This window comes from Tripterygium wilfordii, chromosome 21, assembly GCF_013401445.1.
Source record: "Tripterygium wilfordii isolate XIE 37 chromosome 21, ASM1340144v1, whole genome shotgun sequence".
Lineage (NCBI taxonomy): Eukaryota > Viridiplantae > Streptophyta > Magnoliopsida > Celastrales > Celastraceae > Tripterygium > Tripterygium wilfordii.
In genome coordinates this window covers 16,667,176-16,688,834 of record NC_052252.1, presented here as the reverse complement: position 1 = coordinate 16,688,834, position 21,659 = coordinate 16,667,176, and the positions used below count along the sequence as shown (strand labels likewise).

The 21,659-nt window shown below is 37.4% G+C and overlaps 5 protein-coding genes and 1 long non-coding RNA gene across 16 annotated transcripts; 3 read left to right on the top strand and 3 right to left on the bottom strand.

Moving 5' to 3' along the window:
• The first annotated feature begins 3,242 nt into the window (after positions 1 to 3,242).
• Positions 3,243 to 4,274, top strand: LOC119988018 (S-protein homolog 2-like). Its single transcript, XM_038832929.1, has 2 exons — positions 3,243 to 3,606; positions 4,264 to 4,274. The coding sequence occupies exons 1-2, from the start codon at positions 3,243 to 3,245 to the stop codon at positions 4,272 to 4,274; spliced, it is 375 nt and encodes a 124-aa protein (XP_038688857.1).
• Positions 4,275 to 4,697: 423 nt separating this feature from the next.
• LOC119988017 (metalloendoproteinase 5-MMP-like) lies at positions 4,698 to 5,576 on the top strand. The gene has a single exon (XM_038832928.1). The coding sequence runs from the start codon at positions 4,698 to 4,700 to the stop codon at positions 5,574 to 5,576; it is 879 nt and encodes a 292-aa protein (XP_038688856.1).
• A 519-nt stretch (positions 5,577 to 6,095) lies between these two features.
• On the bottom strand, positions 6,096 to 11,262 carry LOC119989451 (transcription factor MYB33-like). Of its 10 annotated transcripts, none has more exons than XM_038834977.1 (6): positions 11,220 to 11,262; positions 10,605 to 10,685; positions 9,806 to 9,894; positions 9,104 to 9,537; positions 6,938 to 7,952; positions 6,096 to 6,546 (listed from the first exon to the last, which is right to left on the bottom strand). In XM_038834977.1, the coding sequence occupies exons 4-6, from the start codon at positions 9,458 to 9,460 to the stop codon at positions 6,242 to 6,244; spliced, it is 1,677 nt and encodes a 558-aa protein (XP_038690905.1). In that variant the 5' UTR covers positions 9,461 to 9,537; positions 9,806 to 9,894; positions 10,605 to 10,685; positions 11,220 to 11,262; the 3' UTR covers positions 6,096 to 6,241. The 10 variants fall into 10 exon arrangements, with proteins under 10 accessions (XP_038690905.1, XP_038690906.1, XP_038690903.1 ...); XM_038834978.1 differs by having other exon boundaries at positions 9,806 to 9,930; positions 11,040 to 11,249; XM_038834975.1 differs by having other exon boundaries at positions 11,040 to 11,249.
• A 1,874-nt stretch (positions 11,263 to 13,136) lies between these two features.
• Positions 13,137 to 17,637, bottom strand: LOC119989226 (probable receptor-like protein kinase At3g17420). The gene is made up of 9 exons (XM_038834617.1): positions 16,529 to 17,637; positions 16,243 to 16,343; positions 15,960 to 16,054; positions 15,673 to 15,878; positions 14,829 to 15,563; positions 14,561 to 14,709; positions 14,280 to 14,492; positions 13,589 to 13,738; positions 13,137 to 13,506 (listed from the first exon to the last, which is right to left on the bottom strand). Exons 1-9 carry the CDS (start codon positions 16,680 to 16,682, stop codon positions 13,315 to 13,317), a joined length of 1,995 nt encoding a protein of 664 aa, XP_038690545.1. The 5' UTR covers positions 16,683 to 17,637; the 3' UTR covers positions 13,137 to 13,314.
• LOC119989228 lies at positions 13,384 to 14,765 on the top strand. Of its 2 annotated transcripts, none has more exons than XR_005465764.1 (4): positions 13,384 to 13,525; positions 13,628 to 13,793; positions 14,418 to 14,528; positions 14,636 to 14,765. It is a non-coding gene; the product is annotated as an uncharacterized LOC119989228 (long non-coding RNA). The 2 variants fall into 2 exon arrangements; XR_005465765.1 differs by having other exon boundaries at positions 14,244 to 14,528.
• A 147-nt stretch (positions 17,638 to 17,784) lies between the features above and the next one.
• On the bottom strand, positions 17,785 to 21,373 carry LOC119989227 (SAC3 family protein C). Its single transcript, XM_038834618.1, has 8 exons — positions 21,051 to 21,373; positions 20,475 to 20,575; positions 19,985 to 20,206; positions 19,016 to 19,237; positions 18,840 to 18,925; positions 18,642 to 18,738; positions 18,265 to 18,357; positions 17,785 to 18,184 (listed from the first exon to the last, which is right to left on the bottom strand). Exons 1-8 carry the CDS (start codon positions 21,304 to 21,306, stop codon positions 18,032 to 18,034), a joined length of 1,230 nt encoding a protein of 409 aa, XP_038690546.1. The 5' UTR covers positions 21,307 to 21,373; the 3' UTR covers positions 17,785 to 18,031.
• Positions 21,374 to 21,659: the final 286 nt, after the last annotated feature.

The following is a 21,659-nucleotide window of genomic DNA, read 5'->3' as shown; positions in this document are numbered from 1 at the left end:
AAGGAAAGATTCAAACAATTACTACATTTGCTTCAAATCCGACTCACCTTATGTATGTGCACTTTTGTTTCCCTATAAATACAAGACTCACAACCCCAATTGAGTATTTTTAGGATTGATAATCAATATCAATTAGGGCGATGAAGAGAACCATGAATCCGCATTTGTTGCTACTAGTACAATTCCTGTTGATCACGAGTGTCTGCAACACAGGTCTCAGTGATTCGCCGTTCACAGTTCGAATCAACAACGATTTAGGGTCCGGTGCCAATCTTACCATCCACCCGCAGTCGGGAGACGACGACCTTGGCTGGCATACGCTCCAAAACACGCAGGAGTTTCACTTCAGCTTCGGCGATAAATTTGGGAGAACATTGTTTTTCTGCAGATTCATGTTTAAGAACCAATGCCATTATTATGATGTTTTCTCATCAAAGCACAGCGACTGCTATTACTGTGACTATTATGTCAGACCAGATGGTTTATGGATTAAGAATACAGAGGAGCTGAGAACACATGGGACTTTTGCATGGGTAGAGCAAAAGCTTGCTTGGAAGTCTGACTGTTAGTCAAACCATTTTTGTCCTTCCAAATCATGTAATTGGTATTTATTTGGAGAAATAAAACATCTTTTATTTCTAGTATATATATGTCTATGTATGTATATAATGATATAATCAAATATGTAGTGCGTGAAAAAAAATACTGATGTGCGTGAAACAAAATAATGGAAATAAGAGATCTGCTCCTAATTTAAATGAAATTAATAATGGAGAAAAAAAATACTGATGTGCGTGAAAGAAAAAAGAATCAATAAACGCATATCCTAATCATTAATCACCGATGATATAGGTCCTGGAGTCGATCTTACCATTCATCACCAATCTGGGTGAACATTATCAACGAGTTAAAATAACTTTGTTGTCAAAGAAAGATTGGATATTTTTCAAATTTCGTTATTCAATGTTCAAAAGTTTCAAGTCAATAACTTAATTTTACATATCACCATGTGTCAGTACACACGAGCAATAAAAATACAATTTCTCGATTTTTATGCCACATTCGCGGGTTGACTGCGTGAAATTAAGAAATTTTGATCGAGTTACCAAGATGAAACATATTTCAACATTGGGTCATTGACTAAAAATGTTTGAATATTCAGTGACAAAATTGGCGATTGACCAATTTTCAATTTGTAATTAATTAATCATCCAATCAAACATTTGATAGATACCATATATATAATGAAAAGAAATCTAATTTAAAGGTAACATCCAAACAAATCCTACATTTATTATGTTACCATGATGGAAAAGATTATTTTTTTTGAATACAAGTACAAATACAATATACGACACACCACCAGATCAAGCCTATGAAAGTACAGGTGTCAACAGGCACCACGCAGGAGGCACAAATCAAGCAAGCCTATGAAAGTACAGGTGTCAACAGGCCCCACGCAGGAGGCACAAATCAAGCAAGCCTATGAAAGTACAGGTGTCAACAGGCCCCACGCAGGAGGCACAAATCAAGCTCACGCAGGGGCAGACTAAGCCCACACACCTCCTTATAAATATTCGGAGGAGGTGAGACTAGAACCCATGACCTCAGTCAGGGATATGCAAAGTCATTGCCACTCAACCAATGGCTCATTTGCATGATGGAAAAGATTGAAAACTGCAAAATTGGGTAGTAGATTTAACCATCCAATCAAAAACATTTAATACATATACCCTAATGGAAAATATTTAAAACTAAAAAGGAAAGATTCAAACAAATCCTACATTTGCTTCAAATCCAACTCACCTTATCTATGTGCATATTTGTTTCCCTACAAATACAAGACTCACACTCCCAATTCAGAATTGCAGAATTCATTGTCAATAATATCAATTAGGCTAATTAATTGAGAGAATCATGATTAATCGTCATTTGTTGGTACTATTACAATTTATATTAATCATGCTTGTATGCAGTACAGGTCTCACTGCTGCCAAGTTCACAGTCGAATCAACAACGATTTAGGGGCCGGTGTCAATCTTACCATCCACCCTCAGTCGGGAGACGACGACCTTGGTTGGCATATGCTCCAATACACCCAGGAGTATCACTTCAGCTTCGACGACACGTTTGGGAGAACGCTGTTTTTCTGCAGATTCATGTATAACAAAGAATGCCATTATTATGATGTTTTTTCAAAGCACAGCCACTGCTATCTCTGTGACTATTACGTGAGACCAGATGGCTTATGGATTAAGAATGGGGATCAGAAAACAAATGGAAATGGATTCATACCGCTGGCGGAAGAAAAGCTTCCTTGGAAGTCTGATTGTTAGTCAATTAACCCATTTTTTGTGCCTCTCTCTCCTTCCAAATCTTGTAATTGGTATTTAGAGAAATAATAAACATCTTTTATTGCCATTATATATATATATATATATGTCAAGAACAAAAATCAGTTTCATCACAAGATAGACATAAGAAGTTTTTGGTTTATATTCAACAATCCACAATTTTCATATCTTTTTTATGTTCAATTTGATTTTTCTTTGGGACCCTTTAAAATTTAAACCCTAGTAGTCTTCATCAAGAACTGACAAGTGAGCGCCATCTTTGCAACTCCACGGCCATGGAAGGTGTTGAAGGCTTGAATTGAAGTAGAGGGAGTAGCTACTTTTTCGATTCTCCCCCTTTGATCAAGAGACGCACCAGCACCTCTCCGTCGTGGCCGGTTGTCTCCAAATTCCAAACGTTCGAGGACGAGGACGAGAACCTCCCCATGACTCCCGTCGCTTTGTATTCAATAATTTAGAACCACTCAAGTTTTTCGCGCAATTTTTTTAATTAATTTGATTTTTTCATTTACTAAAATATACATAATTAGATTCAAAATCATTGATACTTTATCATTTATAATTTTATAATTTTTAAAAAAATTTATTCATATCAAAAAGTAAAGGAGAGGAGGGGCGGCTATTAATTAACCATTCAAGCAAACATTTAATATGATATTATAAATGGAAAATATGTAAAACTCCCAAATTGATAGTTAATTAATCATCCAATCCAACATTTAATATGATACTAAAATGGAAAAAAATATATGTCCATATTTGTTTGCCTACAACTACAAGGCTCACAAAGCCAATTGAGAATTGTAGAATTCACAATCACTATCAATTAGGTTAATTGAGACAATCATGAATCCACATTTGTTGGTACTAGTTCAATTTATACTGATCATGATCAATGTATGCAATACTTGTCTGACTGGTGCGATAAACACAGTCCGAATCAACAACGATTTAGGGGCCCGCGTCAATCTCACCATCCACCCTCAGTCGGGAGACGACGACCTTGGTTGGCATACTCTCCGATACAAACAGGATTTTCACTTCAGTTTCCATGAAAAATTTGGAAGAACACTATTTTTCTGCAGATTCGTGTGGAGCAACCAGTGTCATTATTATGATGTTTTTTCAAAGCACAGCCACTGCTATTTCTGCGACTATTTTGTGAGACCAGATGGCTTATGGATTAGGAATTTCGAGAAGAAAACAAATGGAAATGCATTGGTAGAGAAAAAGCTTCCTTGGAAGTCTGACTGTTAGTTAATCCATTTTTGTCCTTGCAAATCTTGTAATTGATATTTGGAGAAATAAACATCTTTTATTGCCATATTATATATATGGTGCCTAATTTCATGGGTTAGTGTTTGTAATTTTCTAGTATGCTTTCATGGCGTTAGAACCTAGGGGTAACATTTATACTTTTTCAAAAAGAAAATTTAATATGAAGCATGTATGGGCAAAAAACTGTTGGCCCGAAATACTTAAAGAAATTATGAGAGGCTCGGTGAAGGCCCTGGTTAGATCGGCCCAAATATGCGTCCGAAGGCGTATATGGCCCAAGGCCCACGGTTAAAATGGGTGCAAGACTAGGCATCTAAGGCTCAAGGCTTATAATGCCAAATAAGTCCCAAATTGGGCCGCGAGCCCAACCATGGCCCGGTGAAGAAGCTCGTGCGTATGGTCAATACGTGCTGACCACATGATATGGAAAACTATAAATAGAGGAGGACCCCTCCTCATTTACTCTCTCAACTATCGGGTATCTCTCTCCCTCTCTCTCTCTCTCTCTAAAGCCATTCATTTTTCTCACTTAAATATCTCTCACCGTTGATTAACTTGACCATCGGAGCTTGTTCGACCGACACCACACCGGTGTCCGAGCTTGACAATTGACCTTTTTTTGATTTTGCAGGGTTGTCATAGGCCTCGATCGACGATAACAAATTGATTGTAGATTTTAGGTCTACAAAACCTAAATGAGAGAAAAAAAATACAAACTTATTGACATAAATGTAATTCTACTGGCACAATCCCATTTATAGAAACGATATCATACAAATTCACCAATAATTGGCTAAAACTATTGACTTATCTTACAATTATAATTTTTTTATTGCATATTCTTTTTATTGCATCTTCATAATAGTGAAGAATAATTGGAATTTGGAAGGGAATTATCCTGATCCTTTATGCATGGAAACAATTGATATTACACATAGCAATTGCTAAATTGGCTAGAATTATTAATCAACCTACCAGCACATTATAATATTTGATTGTCCTTAGAATCCCATAGATAGCACTTAGAAAGTTGTGAAAAAACTTATTCAAACAATTAAGTTAGACATGGCATTCAAGCTCTTCACAATCACTTGTCTTCTCCTCCCCCTCATAAACTTAGTTGCTTTGGCCACCTCAATTGACCGAAAGCCATCAGCATTTAAATTTCTCATCAATCTACAAGGCCTGCAAGAGGGTGACAAGGCCCAAGAAATCCCTCAACTCAGAAAATATCTCAAACATTTTGGCTATCTAAGCAACACTACTGAAATCCAAGACACTAATAATGTTTTCGACCAAAACATAGCTTATGCCATCAAAACATATCAAAACTTCTACAGACTTAAACCCACCGGAACCCTAGACACGGCAACGATATCAATGATGATGAGACCACGTTGCGGAGTCATCGATAAGATACATGCGACTTCAAATAATTTCAGTCATCTTCTCTACTCGTATTTCGACGACAAGGGAAGATGGCCAAAAGACAAACGTTCACTAACGTATGCATTTCCTTCCGGTACTAATGAAGCTGTAAATGCTCCGGTTGCGTTGGCCTTCGAGACATGGAGGAAAGTCGTTATGGACTTCACGTTCACATTGATCGATGATTACGCGAGTGCTGATCTCAAGTTAAGCTTTCAACGGGGCGATCATGGCGACAGGTACCCCTTTGATGGGCCTAATGGAATTCTGGCTCATTCTTTTGAGCCACCAGTTGGTATCCTTCACTTTGATGCAGATGAGAATTTTGTGGTGGATGGAAATCCCAATGGGTATGACTTGGGAAGTGTTGCATTGCATGAAATAGGCCATCTTTTAGGTCTTTTTCATAGCACAGATGAGGATGCAATCATGTATCCCATTATTCCCTATGGAGAAACCAAGGGCTTGGCACTTGATGACATACAGGGGATTAAGAATTTGTATTCTAACTTTTAGGGTTAAATATCATAATGATCGTCCTTGTGTTTAGAAATTGAATAACTTAAGAAAAAGAATCTTACTTATTTAGGGTAAACGTGGAACCACTTGAGTTTAGGCCTGAATAAATGTTCAAATGATAAACTTATATGATGTCGTTCTAAGCTACTAAAAAACTATATGGAGCCATATCGGAGTCAACCACGTAGTCTAAGTGAATAAAGATCTCAACAGTTAATATCCAAGTTATCCCAACAGTTGAGTTGGACGCACGTCCCTCATGATACACATAAAATATTGTGCGTACAACTCAGCAAATGGAATAACCAGAATACCTACTAATGGGATCCGTATCATTTCTATTTACCATCATGTGTAATAAAATGCGACTAAAGATTCGCTTATGCAAAATCTTCATATTTGTACCTCGTTACAACAAAAGTATGAATTTGCCCAGGATCCTGTGCTAGCATACGCTATCAAGCACTAGTTTAGACTTTAGAGGAGCAAAAATTAAAAGCAGTGCTAAAAACAAAATGAAAACACAAATACACAATGTTGTCATCCTCGTCTGAAATTACCTTTTGCGATCTGAAAGTAATCTATAAGACTAGCCACATCAAACAAATCAACAGTATAAACGAAGCTATCTTTTGCGTTGATGTATGATAAGAAGGAAAATGTCAAGGGAGATCGAACATGTGACAAACAGCAGGCATATTATTCCAAGCACAAGAACCCAACCCTTGTCGCTGCTGGCTTGTGGTGCAATTTCCAGAAACCATCTGCTTATACTCATTACTGAGATCGTCGCCGAGAAGGTTTGTTAAGGCATCAGTCATGGTAGCTTGGCCCTTGGCATAACCAGAACTCTGCTCAAGCCAATCCGAAGCAAGTAAACCATCAGGCCGAGTAATATTATTAGCCCTCTCTCTTTCTATGTATGGGGTCCAAGCCCAATTAACTGGCTCTGATTTCACATTATACCCTGCATAATAGCACAATTTAAATAGTCCCACGTAATTCAAGACCAGTGAAAACTTGGGAGAATGCATGAATCATCCTGATTAGAGAGGATGTAAATTAAAGAAATTTAGTCCAAGAAAAACAATAAAACAAAATCATGTGATACACAAACGCATTATAAAGTTATTTCGAGCAACTAATGAATTTGCATCAATATAATGTCATCAGTGAAACAAAGAAGATTAGCAAATTCTGATTACACAGAAAACATGCATATATACGTATTTTGATAATTTGAAAGAGTGATTTTTGAATTTCGTAATACAGAAATATTGGTATTTCTAAACAGTGGCAGAAAATTGTAAATAATGAACTACCATCCATAATTAAGTCCCAGTGAAAGAGAGCCTTACCAATGTATGCGTCAGCAGGTGGGGGTTCATCCAAAGAACTTCCATTGGCACTTCCAATGTTGCACTCACTTAGAAGGGAAGTAGCAGAATGACCCAAAGGAGAAAGGGGGTTACTATAGTCTTCCCATTCTGCCTCACCAATATTCAAGACAGAACTCTCAGAAAAGTCACCAGGGATAACAGTAGATGTATCTGAACTCTTGTCAGTTGGATGATTTTTTGCACTGCTCAAAGCTTTTGACTCGTGGAGTAAAGCATCCAACAGGCCACTATTACGTGGGGAGAGGCTGCCTGAATCAACTGTATCTGTTGGGGTAGATTGGATAGATTTATCAACAGACTCAAGTAAAGGTGGTGTGGACAGTGTCCCCCAGCTACTTAAATCTGCTTCAGGATATTGGAGTGAAGGGAGCTCCAACTTCACAGCACCAGAAGTGGGCTTAGAAGCAGAGAAATTGTTATTTGAGGGGGTATGGCCACCCTGGTTTGCCCCAAGCGACTTCAGGATCTTAGTGGCAGCATCAGGGTCAAGTGGAATAGGCATCGCAATCGAATGAGCAGTTTTATCACAATTATTACTCTCAAATTGGTTAAATGAGAGGAACTCATTTTCTATGTTGCCATCGTATCCAGGGAATAAGGTTGTTGATTCTCGAAGACGCTTGTTGTGATGAATCCTTGGGGAAGTGAAGCTACGATATTGAGAACCAACACCTTCCATCAGCATGCTGCTTGCAGTAATATCAGGAGGATCAGGAACATAAGGTAAGATGCCTTGGTTGGCCCCCCTTGAACTGTCAAATATGACATCAGGTATCTCATAATTGCTGCTTCGCAAGAGATCACGATCCAAGTTGTCTCTACTATTAATTCCACTAATGCAGGGGCCCAATTGACTCTCCTGCAACGCTTGCAAAGACACTTCAGGAGGATAAAGAGGTAAGCCAGCACGTTGGCACCTCTTAATTCGGGTATTCCAGTAATTTTTTATCTCATTGTCTGTACGACCAGGCAACTGAGAAAAAAAATTATCATAAACATATGAGAAACAGATAATGCTTTCTTTTGAACGAACATTTGAAACATATAATGCTCACAGACTATTTCCTACAGCTTATAAACCACACATTGATAACAGCAAAATGAAATCATGATTGACACACCAATCTCAAATAACCTTGTACAAGTTCTCATGAAATAATCTTGCACTTCCTCCCATGAATATGCTGCATGCAACATAGTAAATCAAATACTCTTGCATGTACCGTCAATATCAATCATCATCCAAATTTCCCGAGGTGTGTATACCAGACAGTATCTCTTAAGATCAAATTCATTATCATTTCCAGTGAGCACAAATTATCGGATACACAGTCTAAATCTATGTCCTTCAATTTTAGAAATTCCTACGCCAGAAAGAGAAAAGAAAGTCTCTGGACTCCGGTTGATATAAATAGCAAGACTTCAACCAATTTCTGTAGGAATCTCACAATTTTGTTTTTCATAAAAACCACATATTTATTAAAACAGGTATGCATTATTTATTTTATTCTTGGAGGATTTGGGGCCGGGAATGTGAATAAATTATGTATTAATTATTTCTGCTTGTTTAGAAGCAAGGTCTCATCGAATGAGATCATTTAATCAGGACAAGGTATATCATTTCCCTCAGCAGATCATATGTCTTCCAGTAAACTTTCTTTTTTCAAAGTTTTGATGCTTACTGAGATCACTAAATTGCCAAAGCATGCACACAAGCTTAAAAATTTTAAGATAAAAAATTTTCCTTGAAAAAGTAGTTTACCTACCACTCACATAACTCCATCACATCGTAAGTTTTTCCTGCGAAGAGTTTTTTTTTTCTTGTCAAACCTATTGTTAAGAAAGGGTGGTTCAGTCTTTTATCATCCACAAAAAGATCTTGAAACTTCGTTAAGGTTATCATAATGAGAAATGGAATGTGGCAAAAGCCTACTGGCTGGAGGCTGTGGAGAGATGACAATTTTCAGGAAATGATTTTAGCCTAAAATATAATAAACTTAATTCTCTCACAGTATAAACAATTGCATAGTCAAAAAATTCTCAAAGCTACATCGAACTGCACAAACATAGTACCTCATTCAACTGAATTCCCATATCATAAGAAATGATGTGTGATAAACTTACATGTGCAGCCATGCGTGCCCATTTGTTTCCCATCTTTGCATGGAGTTCGATGATTAACTGCTCTTCTTCTTGAGTAAATGCTCCTTTCTTCAAGTTTGGCCTCAGGTGATTTGCCCAGCGTAATCGGCAGCTTTTCCCACAGCGAAGCAACCCCGATTGCTTCTGAACAGCATTCCAATTTCCTTCTCCATGCTTCTTGACATAGTCAATCAAAATCGCATCTTCAGTAGATGTCCATGGACCCTTCTTAAGAAAAACTCCTCCAATTGAATTTCCGTCACAGTTACCTTCATCGGGTGACTCCATTTGATCCTTGGAGAGCACCCCATCTTCGCTTTCATCTGGTATATGACTCATCTCAGATGACCACACACCCAATCTCTGCCAAAAGCTGAGATTCCTGAGAACTATTCATGCGGGAGGGTAAAAGCAGCCTGAAAAGAAAAAAAGAGAAGAGGACAATAAGCGGAGTATTGGACTAAAATACTAATCAAAACAAAACAAGGTGGCGCCTTTTCCTATCCACTACAGGCTAGCATGTGTCTCAATGGTAGAGTTGTAGGGATGCAACCTAGAGGTCACAAGTTCAATTCCTGGAAACAATCTCTCCATATATTATGTGGAGGTAAGCTGCGTACATCATGTCTATCGCGGACCCCACCCACTATGGAAGCCTTGTGCACTGGAGTTGTTTACCTTTACCTTTTGCTGTCCACTTTTTGATACTTGTACTCCACCTCCACGTGGTCCTTTTTTCCACAAAGCACACCCGTTTTTTGCAATGTGACAAACTAAAAGGGAAGCTTCAGTAAGAGTGCTTTCAACATCTATGAATTCAAGTCCACAAGCCAGCAAAATTATAGAAAAAGAAAAAAAACTCGATCACAAAGGATACAGAGTAACTCAGAATAGATATGAACATAAGACCTTTTCTATCGAAAGTTGGGAGGCAAGACTATGTTTCTTGGACTGCATAAATGCATAGATAATATGCAGAAAAGTACAATAGCCAGCATTAAACTCAGTGCATGTAAGGTTGCTGGTTATGACATCCCAATTGAGCAAGAGACAGATGCTTAAGAACCAAAAAATGAGAAGCACATAACAATTCATACTAATTCCTTTTTATTCTATTACCCAAGAAAAAAAAAACCAACGAGCAAGATAAAGGCTCCAAATTACTGAAACCAAGAGAAAACCAATGTCCAAACCGTGAAAGCTGAAAATTTTCCCTGATGTAAGTGCTACTCATTCAGTTCACAGATCTAAAGTTAGGAAAACAAGCAAAGCTGGGTGTCATATTGCAAAACAGTCCACATTCATTATTCGGTAATGTATATAAGGAAAAGTAGATCGCAATCCGTACATCCTAAGAAAAAAAAAGTAGATTATGAAAAATTCTCTTATTCTCATTTACGAGAAACTACAAACAAATTGAAATCTTTAAGACAATAAAAAGCTACATGTAACAAAATTCTAAGTAAAGAAATAGAACTAATACCAGGGGGAGACCTAGTGCCAAATTAGTCAGATATAGTGCCTCAATGAGCTCAGAGCAGATACAATTGTGAGCATGGAATACCTGAAAATAGTTCCAGAGAGAGAAATTCCATAATTGCATACTCAAAAACAGCGAAGGAAAGTAGAATTCAACCATCGATATCAAAATTCAAACCACAAACAAATTCTAAATTTACATAATCTGCAGAAACCTTAAGCTTACAAATTTTCAGCCCAAACAAAGTACATCTACGCATAACCTAAAAGGTCAAGCTGACATTACCGCGAGTTTATATTATCAGCAGAAAGGCCAAGCTCACAAATTGGAGACTCCACACAATTAAACAAATTCATAAAGCAAGAGATCAAATGAATCCCTACCTCAGATTAAACATGTAATTAACTCACAAAAACAAAAAGTGAAGATGAAGCTAACCGTAATCTGTGAAAGACTAAGAAGAGGATCTGAGCGTAGAAAGTGAAGAACATTAGACAGAGATCCAAAACACACAGAGAAAGAAAGAGAGAAAACCAGAGAGAAAGGAGAATTGCAAAAGCTAAAACAAAAATGGCGAAAGAAGAGATAATTTGGGGGAGACGAAGAAGGAGAGAGTACCAGCTCTGTAGATTTCGCTCCACAATGAGCTGCTTCTCTTTCCCATTTTTAGTAATTCCAAATATATATAAATTTTGGACACTTTTTAGTTAATTAATATAAAACATGTTTAATTAATTATAAGCATATGATTATGTCCAGAATAGTCAATTAATCGTGCTTGAACAAGAATTATTGGTTCGTGTCGTACACGCGGAGGTGTTGAGAAGATGGAAATTTTGTGCTCGGACGAATGGAATGATTCCCGTCACCGAAAACGTGAAAACGCCGCGTTTTCAAACTGTTTTCAGGAAAACAATTTGGAATTCACATATGAACCCTATAAACTTCTGACTGGTGACACATAGACCCCTCAACTTTCAAAATGGTTTCTAGACTTTGCAAAATCAAACGCAACAACGCATTTGTGTTTAAAATCGTTCATTACGCATATTTAGCTGGATTTTTGTCAAAATCTGTATTTTTATGCTCTACTTTACTTGCTCAATCACTTTTTAGAGATATTGATGTGAGTGTTCTGAGAGACTCTAAACATGACTCATATCTGATCATTTTAAAAAGAATAATGCTTGAGACCCCTAAAAAATAACCCTCAAAAGACCCCTATTTAATGTAGAGTGTTGAATGTGAAATGGGTCCTACATGTATGTTTTTAATTAATGACTATTTTAATGTCATATAGATTTGAGGGATTTTGGGAAGTCAAATTTCGAAGGTATCTAACATTATCCTTTTAAAAAATCACAACACATTCACAATGAATGGGCCCCACATCTATAAAGTAGGTCCCCTTGCCCCTTCCATGATCCCAACCATTGAAGGGGAGCCTACTTAGTATTAGTGGACATATCACCAAGTACATCATCTTCATCGTCATCAAACTTTAGTTTCCTGTCTTATTTGTTCTTCTATATCCAAGACTGCCGTTATCATAATCTCTTTTGCCAAGTTGACTTATAGGGTGAGCTCATTCGAACCAAAATAATTGCTTTTATTTGGAAGAAAGCCATATATATTGTGCAAAATGAACCGAGAGAGAGAGAGAAAATTCATTGTTTTAGTTAATAATCACTCCATATGCGTAAGTGAGTTTCAGCTCGTTCTTTTTTTGGCGTAATGAATATTATCTGCCTTGGATCAACCCATACTCGGTTACATACAATGAATTCATACAAATAAACAAGTTTTAAGGATAAGAAGAAGAACGTGCATGGATGAGTTTCATCACGAGACACTTCCTTCATTTGTCCATTCTAAATTGCTGTTTTTTTAATGTTGAAATATTTGGGAATGATCATCATCTTATCTTCTCCTTTTGTCTTTTTTTTTTCCTTTTGGAAATGCCAGAGAAATTATAGCAGTCTATACATACTTGTTTACGACATCATCTTTTCTCCTTATTTTTCTCTCTATCTAGATTGTGAATTTGAACATTAGACAAAGAATTGTCTGAATATAGAGCGTAAATGTCAAGAAACTATGTGCCCATATCAATCAAATGGGACATTAATGATTCATGATGTAACCAATAATATTAGTAAATCACATATCCATAATAGTTCCCATTTCACACAATTCAATGCCCAATGAGGGATTGGGATATCCTATTATTGTAAAAAAAAAAATTAGCATCCTCTACTCTTCCAAAATTTTGAGGCATAAAATATTTTTTATAATATCAAAAAATAAAATAGAAGATATGTAAGATTTTAACCGTTGGATCATGTATTCAACTTGTTATCCAACAACTTAAAACCACTTAATTTTCTAACATATTTTCTTTAATTAATTCGATTGTTTTATTCAACAAAAAATACAGCATTAGATTCAAAACTATTGATGTTTATCATTTATTATTTTTAAAAATTTTCTAAAAAAATATTGATATTAAAAAAAAAAAAAAAAAACGGAGGGTGGTTGTTTTTTAACAATAGCAGATTACCCCAATCCCCAACGATGTTCATCTGAAAAAAACACAATTATTGAAATTTGGACTGCTCAATGTCCAGCCCGCGATTGGGTAGTCCAGATTCATAACCCATTCATGGCCCGATAACTTCCCTTGTCAAGCCCATGTTGCAATAAGGCCCATATATTAAGGCCGGCACAGTAACCACCCTTCTTCGCTCAAAATACGACTGTCTATGCTAGAAGGTGCGTCAGCGTCATCTCCTTGCGACTCGGAGGAGCCACGAATGCTCTTCACTGAATCTGATTGTAATGGCGACAAGTCTGTGATGCTGCAATTCGCGCTCGCTTCCATTAGGTAATTTAAGGCGCACACCACCTGTTTGTTGAACAAAACAGTGAGTATATCAGCACCATTGGAGTTAGTATACATCATAGTGTTATTTCTGGGAAAAACTTACATGATCCATTGTTAATCGTTTCTGAGGATGCTTGCTCAGGCATTTTTCTGCAATTCTAACCATCCAAAACAGTTGATGCACATCATGTGAGTCCAAGATCCTATGATCGATCAAGTCCGGGTAGTTCCTTTCTTTCAGTAATGGCCTTGCCTGCAACAAGTTTTAGAATTTTATGTAAGAAGCTGCCTGTTGAATAGAATGAGAGGTATGTCAAGTTTTCACTGTTCCCTTGTGTATGATCATGATGTCATATAGTCTGACATATCTTTTTAGAATATGGTATAAATAATATGAAATGTCTCAAACTAACGAGTTAACTTATTAGGTTGAATGACAAAGTAACTAATCTTAACATGGTATCGTATCAGAAGTTATTGTGTTCAAACCTTAGCTTTCCCAATTTAAAACCCCCATTTGTTGTTGCCCCAAGTGTGACCCTGTGTGTGTTTATTGTTGCCTCAAGTGAGGCTCTTGTGTGAGCATAGTCTTAGTGTTGAGCCTCATTAGTTGTGCACGTGTTGGGGAATGTTTAGAATAAAGTATAAATGATGTGAAATGTCTCAAACCAACAAGTTAATTAGTTAACTGATTGGATTGAATGGGAAACTAACTAATACTAACAAATGGTAAGCCTTGGAATTTATGTCTAGGTCAGTCAGAAAATTGTTTGCCTTGAGTTTGAGGGCGTTACCCATCCAACAAGACTTTTTCCACCAAGTCTTTTGTCTGTAGTCTTCAATCCAGTGATCAGTTGTAGTAGCACCACCCCAAAGGAATAAACATCTGTCTTCTTTGACACTTTTCCACATTCTGCATATTCTGGTGCCAGTGTTTCCACCAATCTTGTCTCTGAGGAGTGATCTGAGTCTTCTTGTTGAGTTCTTGCCAGGCCAAAATCTCCAAGCTAATAGGGCAAACTTGTTAGCTGAAACTTGACAAGGTAAGAGCGTCAATCTAAGAGCATAAAATTACCATTGACTCATAGTCATGTGTTACAAGAATGTTGTTTGGTCTCATATCTCCGTGTATGATGTTGTTGTAATGCAGATATAGTAAACCTTTGGCAGCACCCATAGCTATCTTCATCCTCTTTTCCCAACTGAGAGGTCTACGAGCGTGCTCTGAAGCAATTTGTTGCATAAATTCCTATTGGACCTTGGTTAATATGATTAGGAACAGCAGTCTATAGTAAATTAGAATGGAAAATGAAAAAAACCTTTTGACGTAGTTTTGCTCTTACTTGATAGATGTTGGTCTAATGAACCATTACAGATGTATTCATAAACAAGCAGCCTGCTGTTTCCATCTGAACATGAGCCCAGCAGCATGACCAAATTCTCATGTCTGGCTTTGCTGAGGAACTGAACTTCAGACTTGAACTCCTTTTCTCCTTGCAAGCTTGCATTCTTATGTTGCTTTACAGCGATCTTCAGCCCATTCAGCTCTCCTCTATATACAAAACCAAAGCCACCTTCTGAGAGAAAGTTCTTTAGGGAAAATCCTTCTGTTGCAGCTTGGAGCTCTGCACAAGTGAAGTCCCTCTTCCAGCCTATTTTTGGTCGTCTATTCTTGCATATTGGGCAAACTGCATTCTTGAATTCCTCGTCTACAGGAATCCCTCCCATCCAATCAAAGTTGTGGTTATGTTGCATTAGTTGGTCTTGGGGGCTTCCTGTATTACACACTTCTTTCTGACCCCTCTCTGGACTCTCAACAAAAGAAAACGGGGATTGCTCCTCCACTGTTTCTAGTTCTGTATTTGTGGTGATGTCTTCCTCCTGAAAATGCAAGATGGAGGATCTCTTCACATCGGTAAAACTTGAGCTTGATGCTTCAGTATGGCTTAGACTTGAAGTTAGAACTGACGTTGTTGTCAGCTGTTCGCTAGAAGAGGATTTACATAATGAGGATGATTTTCTATGTAGTAGAGGAGCAGTTTCATCGCAATCATCAACGTCTTGTTCTTTGCCTAAGCCTATAGATTATGGGGGAAAAAAATGAGCTTACAGTTACGGATGTAGACATCTCTACTGGTTATGAAGACAACAATAATAGTTCTTGTCATTTGAGTAGAGTCCACTTACTTTGAGGAGAGACTTTTTCCTTTGGGCTTCCTTGTATCATTTCATCATATATAACACTGTCTCTTGGTTTTGATGTTTCTATGGCCAGTTTGGCGTTTTCTCTTGGTATTGGTTCTCTCAGCTTTTCAATAGTGTTGTCACGTTTTATCCATGATAGACCACATGAGAGATTATCCATGAAGTATTTCTTGTTCTTCTTCATCTGCCTGCACCAGAGAGAGTTGACATAGTCGACAGTTTTCTACAGATGAAACTCTTACTACTAACACCTAGAAACTCTTACTTACCTATCAAGTATCACCCATGTAGCTCTTAAACATGTGGCAGCTTTTATAGCAATATTCCCTGAAGGTCCTGTGCGCACCTCTATGTGAAACTTGATCTAAGAAGTGTAATGCATAGAAAGATGATGCATCAATAGAGATTGAAATATCAAAATTAGCTCAACTAATTAGCATTGAGTGCCATATGTCTACTGATCTAGTGATTTTGAATGGTACAAATATGTCAGAGCTGGCAAGAATCAAAGATTTATAAAATCAATTGAAGGCGTTCAGTTTATCGTCTGACCTGTTCTCTTTCACACTGCTTAGCGATTTTCGTGATTTCCTCATTGTGTTGATACTCTTCTATCTTTCTTGAGCTGGAGTCCACGCTGACCCTGTATACCACTGAGAATGGTGGAGGTTAAAGAGAGAGAAAAGTACCAAGAAGTGAGAGAAAGCTTTCAATTGCCACCACAGATGCTTATGTTTCAGCTTCAGTAACCCTGTTGATATTCTTCTATGGAGAACATAAAAGAAATGAAAATATAAATCGTTATGCATTGTCCCCGCCCCTTTGAAAGAAAACGTACTTGGGGGGTTAACCTGGTGAAGAATTCCAAGGAGTGTAAGCACATCTCCAGGCTTAAGTGATAAGCCTTGCAGGACCCATCCGATTGCACCTGCACTAACATCATTCCTTGATGCGTCCTGGATTACCACCACTCTCTGAGCTTCTGTAGACATGATTTATCTTGTTTAAGATTCTGCTTTCTATGTTCTAACTTCTCTTTCTCTATGAAGCAAGAACACGCGAACCGATACCTGACCAGTTAAGATCACACCATCAGAATCACTGTAATTTAAGATCACAGATGTCCTGTTAAAAAGGAGTGGAAGCAACCAAAGGTATTGGAACTTGGAAGATTGCATGTAAAATGAAAGGAATCTGAGAAAGCAAGAAGTAACACAAACTTTCCAGAATATCTCCTGTGTGACTGATGCTGTCGTACTCTTTAAAAAGCAACTCTAGACTCCAGAGGCAAGCCAGGAATGTGTCTAGGACTTTCTTCTTCACCTTGTTGGAAGAGGATATAATGTATATGTTGTTGATTCCTATGCTTTATTCATTTCCAAAACAAAATTTTCTGGCTTTTGATTGCTTGCTGAATGCTGACAGACACAAGAATGTTGCAGCGATGAAACCGAAGTAGTTAACCGAGGAAGGAGCCTGTTCTTATGAGCAAATGATTTGTATATTGCTTTATCAACATTAGAGACAAAGACTTGGCTTTCCAGCTGCATGGTAATATATGTGGAATTCATAGTGCAGGTCATATAAATCCCTTTGTTTTTGTCCATGGTGCTTGTTTTGTTTCTTTCAGCAAGTCGGCCAAAAAGTGACTCTGTAGTCATAGGTAATGGAGCTCAATGGGATGTTTAAACCAGTCACATTCACAAGGCTTCTGATTAATAAAACCCAGTTGTTTCATAGTTCTGCTCATCTGGATGATTATGACCTCTAAAGATTTCTGTAATGCATATTCTACAAGTTTTCTTCTCTTCTGCTGTCTGTCTCTGGTCAGATTCCTAAATTTGTCTTGCTTAACAGTTCATTTTCTGTGTCTAAATTGCTTCTTGTTTAGAGTCAGACCATTCTGCAGCATCTGTAGGTTACAGAATCCGCATTCCCTTGACAAAAAAGGGTTTTGATTCAAGTTGTCTAATATCAACTGGATATTATTTCATTCAGAATTCATGGCTTCCCTCCTAATCAATTTTCAAAGCTCCCTGTCCCCACGCCTTGGTTTTTCTACGGTTTGTTTGTGAAATCCATAGGCACAAATGAGAGTCTTTATATCCGAAGTCTTACATGAAATCAAATGGTTCCATTCCGCAGCAACTGGGAACTTGCAAGCTAATGCATAACTTCACCCCTCTACATTAAGGTACAGCATCATAGACAATTCACAAGCACCCAAGTACTTAATATACAACAATAATGGGTTGTACAGATGCTTACACAAGTTATTATGACCGCGGTGGGGGTGGGGGTGGGGAGGGAATAAAGAACAGAACGACGTCTTCATTCGCCATTAAAACCTTTCCGAGCCCAAAAGGCTATAGCACTGTAAACTTGTATTGGAACGGCTGAAAGTTGTTTGCTTGGATGGTAACAACTTGTTACTTTCATCATCAGTGCAGATTTCAAGACCACAAGAGGTGCAAAGAGATTCCAAATCTGATTCCTAAACGAATCACATCGGACTTTAGAATTAAGCATCTTTTGACTATCAGTACTTAAGTCCAAATAAAAGTAAAACCATACCTTCATCCTCAGCAGTCTGGCCAGATGAGCCAGAGGATATGGATAAAGCTTGTAGCCACCATTATTTATACACGACACAGCCATCGCTCGAATCTTCCCATTGCCAAGGAAAGAAGCAAAGCAACAACAAAACTCTCAGCATGCATAGTATAACCATAAGAATAAGGTGTGAGAACTACATAAAGAATGCAAGAATCGAGAGTGTGAAGGCACTGATAGCAACCCCAATTTCCCTGCTCCTTATCAAATAGTCCATGCTTATCAAGAATCTTGCGTGCAACCTCGAGAGCGCAAGGCCACCTCGACATTAAAGAAAAAAGCATCAACTTGACTAAAATGCTAGAGCATCAAGGTTAAGATACTATATATTAAATTACCTCGTCAATGAAAGGTTCCATCACACAGTACTGAAGATATGATGCTTCGGTAGCAGTGATACAGATAAAAAGCTTGTAGTTGCCCATTCGAAAGTATCTATCGGGAATCAAAACTCTTTTCAGTTTAGAGTACATCAAAATTAAACAGTAGAAGATGAAGGAAAAAACTACATCACAATGGTACAAAAGCAGGTATACCGTAGAGTGCTCCTGGCAAAACACATTTCTTTTGACTTGATGATGGGAGAAGGCAGAAGGCGAAACCATAAAGAAAGTGATTCCCCCTGTGGATCATAAGTCACTACGTTTCAAGAATTCAGAGCCCAGCGGCATTCAAGAAAACAAATTAACCACACCAATGATTAGAGATCAACCATTGCTTGGCTGTTTGAATCAAGATGAAGCAGCACATATAGTGAACGGAATTCAGGTTCATTCTCATGACAAGAATTGGAACTTTGATTTACTTCGTACAAGTTGTATAGACTTGTAAGAGTCTTTTTAAGCTGCTCCATGTTGAGATAATGCACTGAAGACATATTTGGATTGCTGTTGCAACTACGTAGCTGGTGGTGGGATATGACGTGGAATTTAACCTGTATGATGACAAATATAAAGACTCAAACGAGGCACAAAACTATAAAATCATTAAGCCTCGCTAACAGAATAGAACATTCATTGACTCTTGAGCATGCTACATCAAGCATAGAAGATTTTGTTTTATTTTAAGAAGTTCCACCTATAGTCAAATAGAGGTCAAGTGAAGCAGCATGTAGGTATGCCAGAATTCCAGTAAAAAAACCTCCATTTTGGTCATCCAAGTCATGTGGATTATACACTGGCAGAAATTTTAGAGGGGAACAAACAGAGGGTTTTTTTTTTTTCTTGGTGGTGGGGGTATACTGTTATGCATTCCTTGACATATATGGAGTGCAGTCACTAAATTCAATACATGAACAACAGCAAGAAGGTACTGATAAATAAGTTTCAACTTCAAGATTCCATACAAATGCAACTGATCACAAAAAAATATGCACAGCAGAAACCTTTATCTTACTACAAAAAGCTACCAGTGTGCGTATAATTATGAGCCATTGCATGTTTATTTGACACCCACAAATTAATCTACTAACATCTTCACATAAAAGGAATCCTGAATGAAGAAGATCCACCAAAGCGGGAAATTACATGGCTTTAGCATGATTAAATTGCCTAGCAAAATCCAACTCATTTAGGCATTATAGTACTTCATTCAATAAAAATATAACTTATTTTCAAGCAGACCCTAAGGAAATGATAATGGTAAGGAAACAAAAGTAAAACTTTCTGCAAAGAAATCATACCATTTCCTCATACATACGGATTGCTTTATCATTGACAATATTCTGCATGCTAAGATCCTGTCTAATGGACCTCATTCTGTCAAAGACGAAGTCATGGATTACTTCAAAAGGACGTACAGAAGAGTTCAACAAGTCCAAAAGGTAATTCAAAGTATCTTCCAATACAGGGAGGGGTCGCACATCAGATGGCCGCACATGCTTGGTCGATATAGTTCTGCAAAACTAGGAAATAAAGGGGAAAAAAAATTGAAGATCAAATAAAAAAAATTTAGCCATAAAAATATTTGGCTCATTTATTGAGCATCAATAGGAAGATATAGAAACCAATCAAATTAGATACGAGTAGGATAATTAGTATGATAATTGGAAAATTTTGTGTTATTGATGATTAGATGAGAGTAAACAGGCAAAGGGGATAAATGCAATGTTTTGCCCGCGATGTATTATGGCAATTTCCATTTAAATAAAAGAAATAACTCTTAAAGCTCACCTTTTTTACAGCTAATCCTGGAGATGTTTTCCCCACATTTCCGTGTAGCCTTTCAAACACGGCCAAATCACGTAGTCGCTCTCGTTGTAGCCTTTCCCCCTCTATTATCACAAGGATGAACACCATAAATGAAAGATGTCAACAGATGTTCAAGGTCCAACTTTCTGCTACATCTTTGGATTTCACTAGATGTTTCTTTTCTCCATTAATTTATGTGGACAAACAAGAATTAGGATTTCACAAAAGCACCACGCTTTAGATCAACAAGAGGACCAAAAAGAGGGTCTCGTTTGTTTTCTTTGCTGACACAAAATTTCAAGTACGACGCAACTATTCAGTCAATTCCTACAAGTCTACAACAATTAACGGAGGTAGAGATGTCATGAATCTCGATAAGAAATATGAAGACGCAAGAATTCCAGCCATCCTCCATACACCCCTCAATTGGGATGAAGATAAATTTCATACGAGTAAAAACAATACAAGAAGAAATTAAGTACCAAGAAATCATGAATCCAAAAAGAGCGAAATTCACACGATTATTGAGCCTTTTTTTATGAATATTGAGGGTATTACCTGGACACATGTGAGGGCAAGTTCCAATTAAGCGAGGAAGATCGGTAGATTCCTCCTGTTCTTCTTCTTTCTCTACTACTCCTGATCTTTCATGGTTTCTTGTTCTTCCAGTTTTCCAGTCACGGACATTAACGGAGTCACTGAAATCATTTTGGACGCTGCTTCCAGCTTCGGTGGCACTATTATTCGTACAATTAGAAGCAATTTTCTGTGAACGAGAATGTCTTTGACGAGGATTACGACGGCTTCTCTCCATCGCTCCTCCAATTACGACTGCCGCAGCACCGCGTTCTTTAAACTTTATAGAGATGTTGAACCTCCGCTCCGCTAGGTGACAAAAAAAGGGTTAGGATTTTAATCAAGATTTCTGATTTATTAATTAATTAAAAAAATTTGATTGATTTAAATCTAAATAAAAATTGAATAACAACTTAATTCGAGTTAGGAGTAGCATAAGTAAACCGGATAAAATTTTTGTGTTGAAACTCAAATTTGGTTTTAAATCGGTTTTCTTTTTATGGTGTTTAGATCAAATTTCGAACTTATAAATATATTTAAACTGATTTAATTCGCGTTGATAAATTCTTATTATTCTAATACGCATTCCGA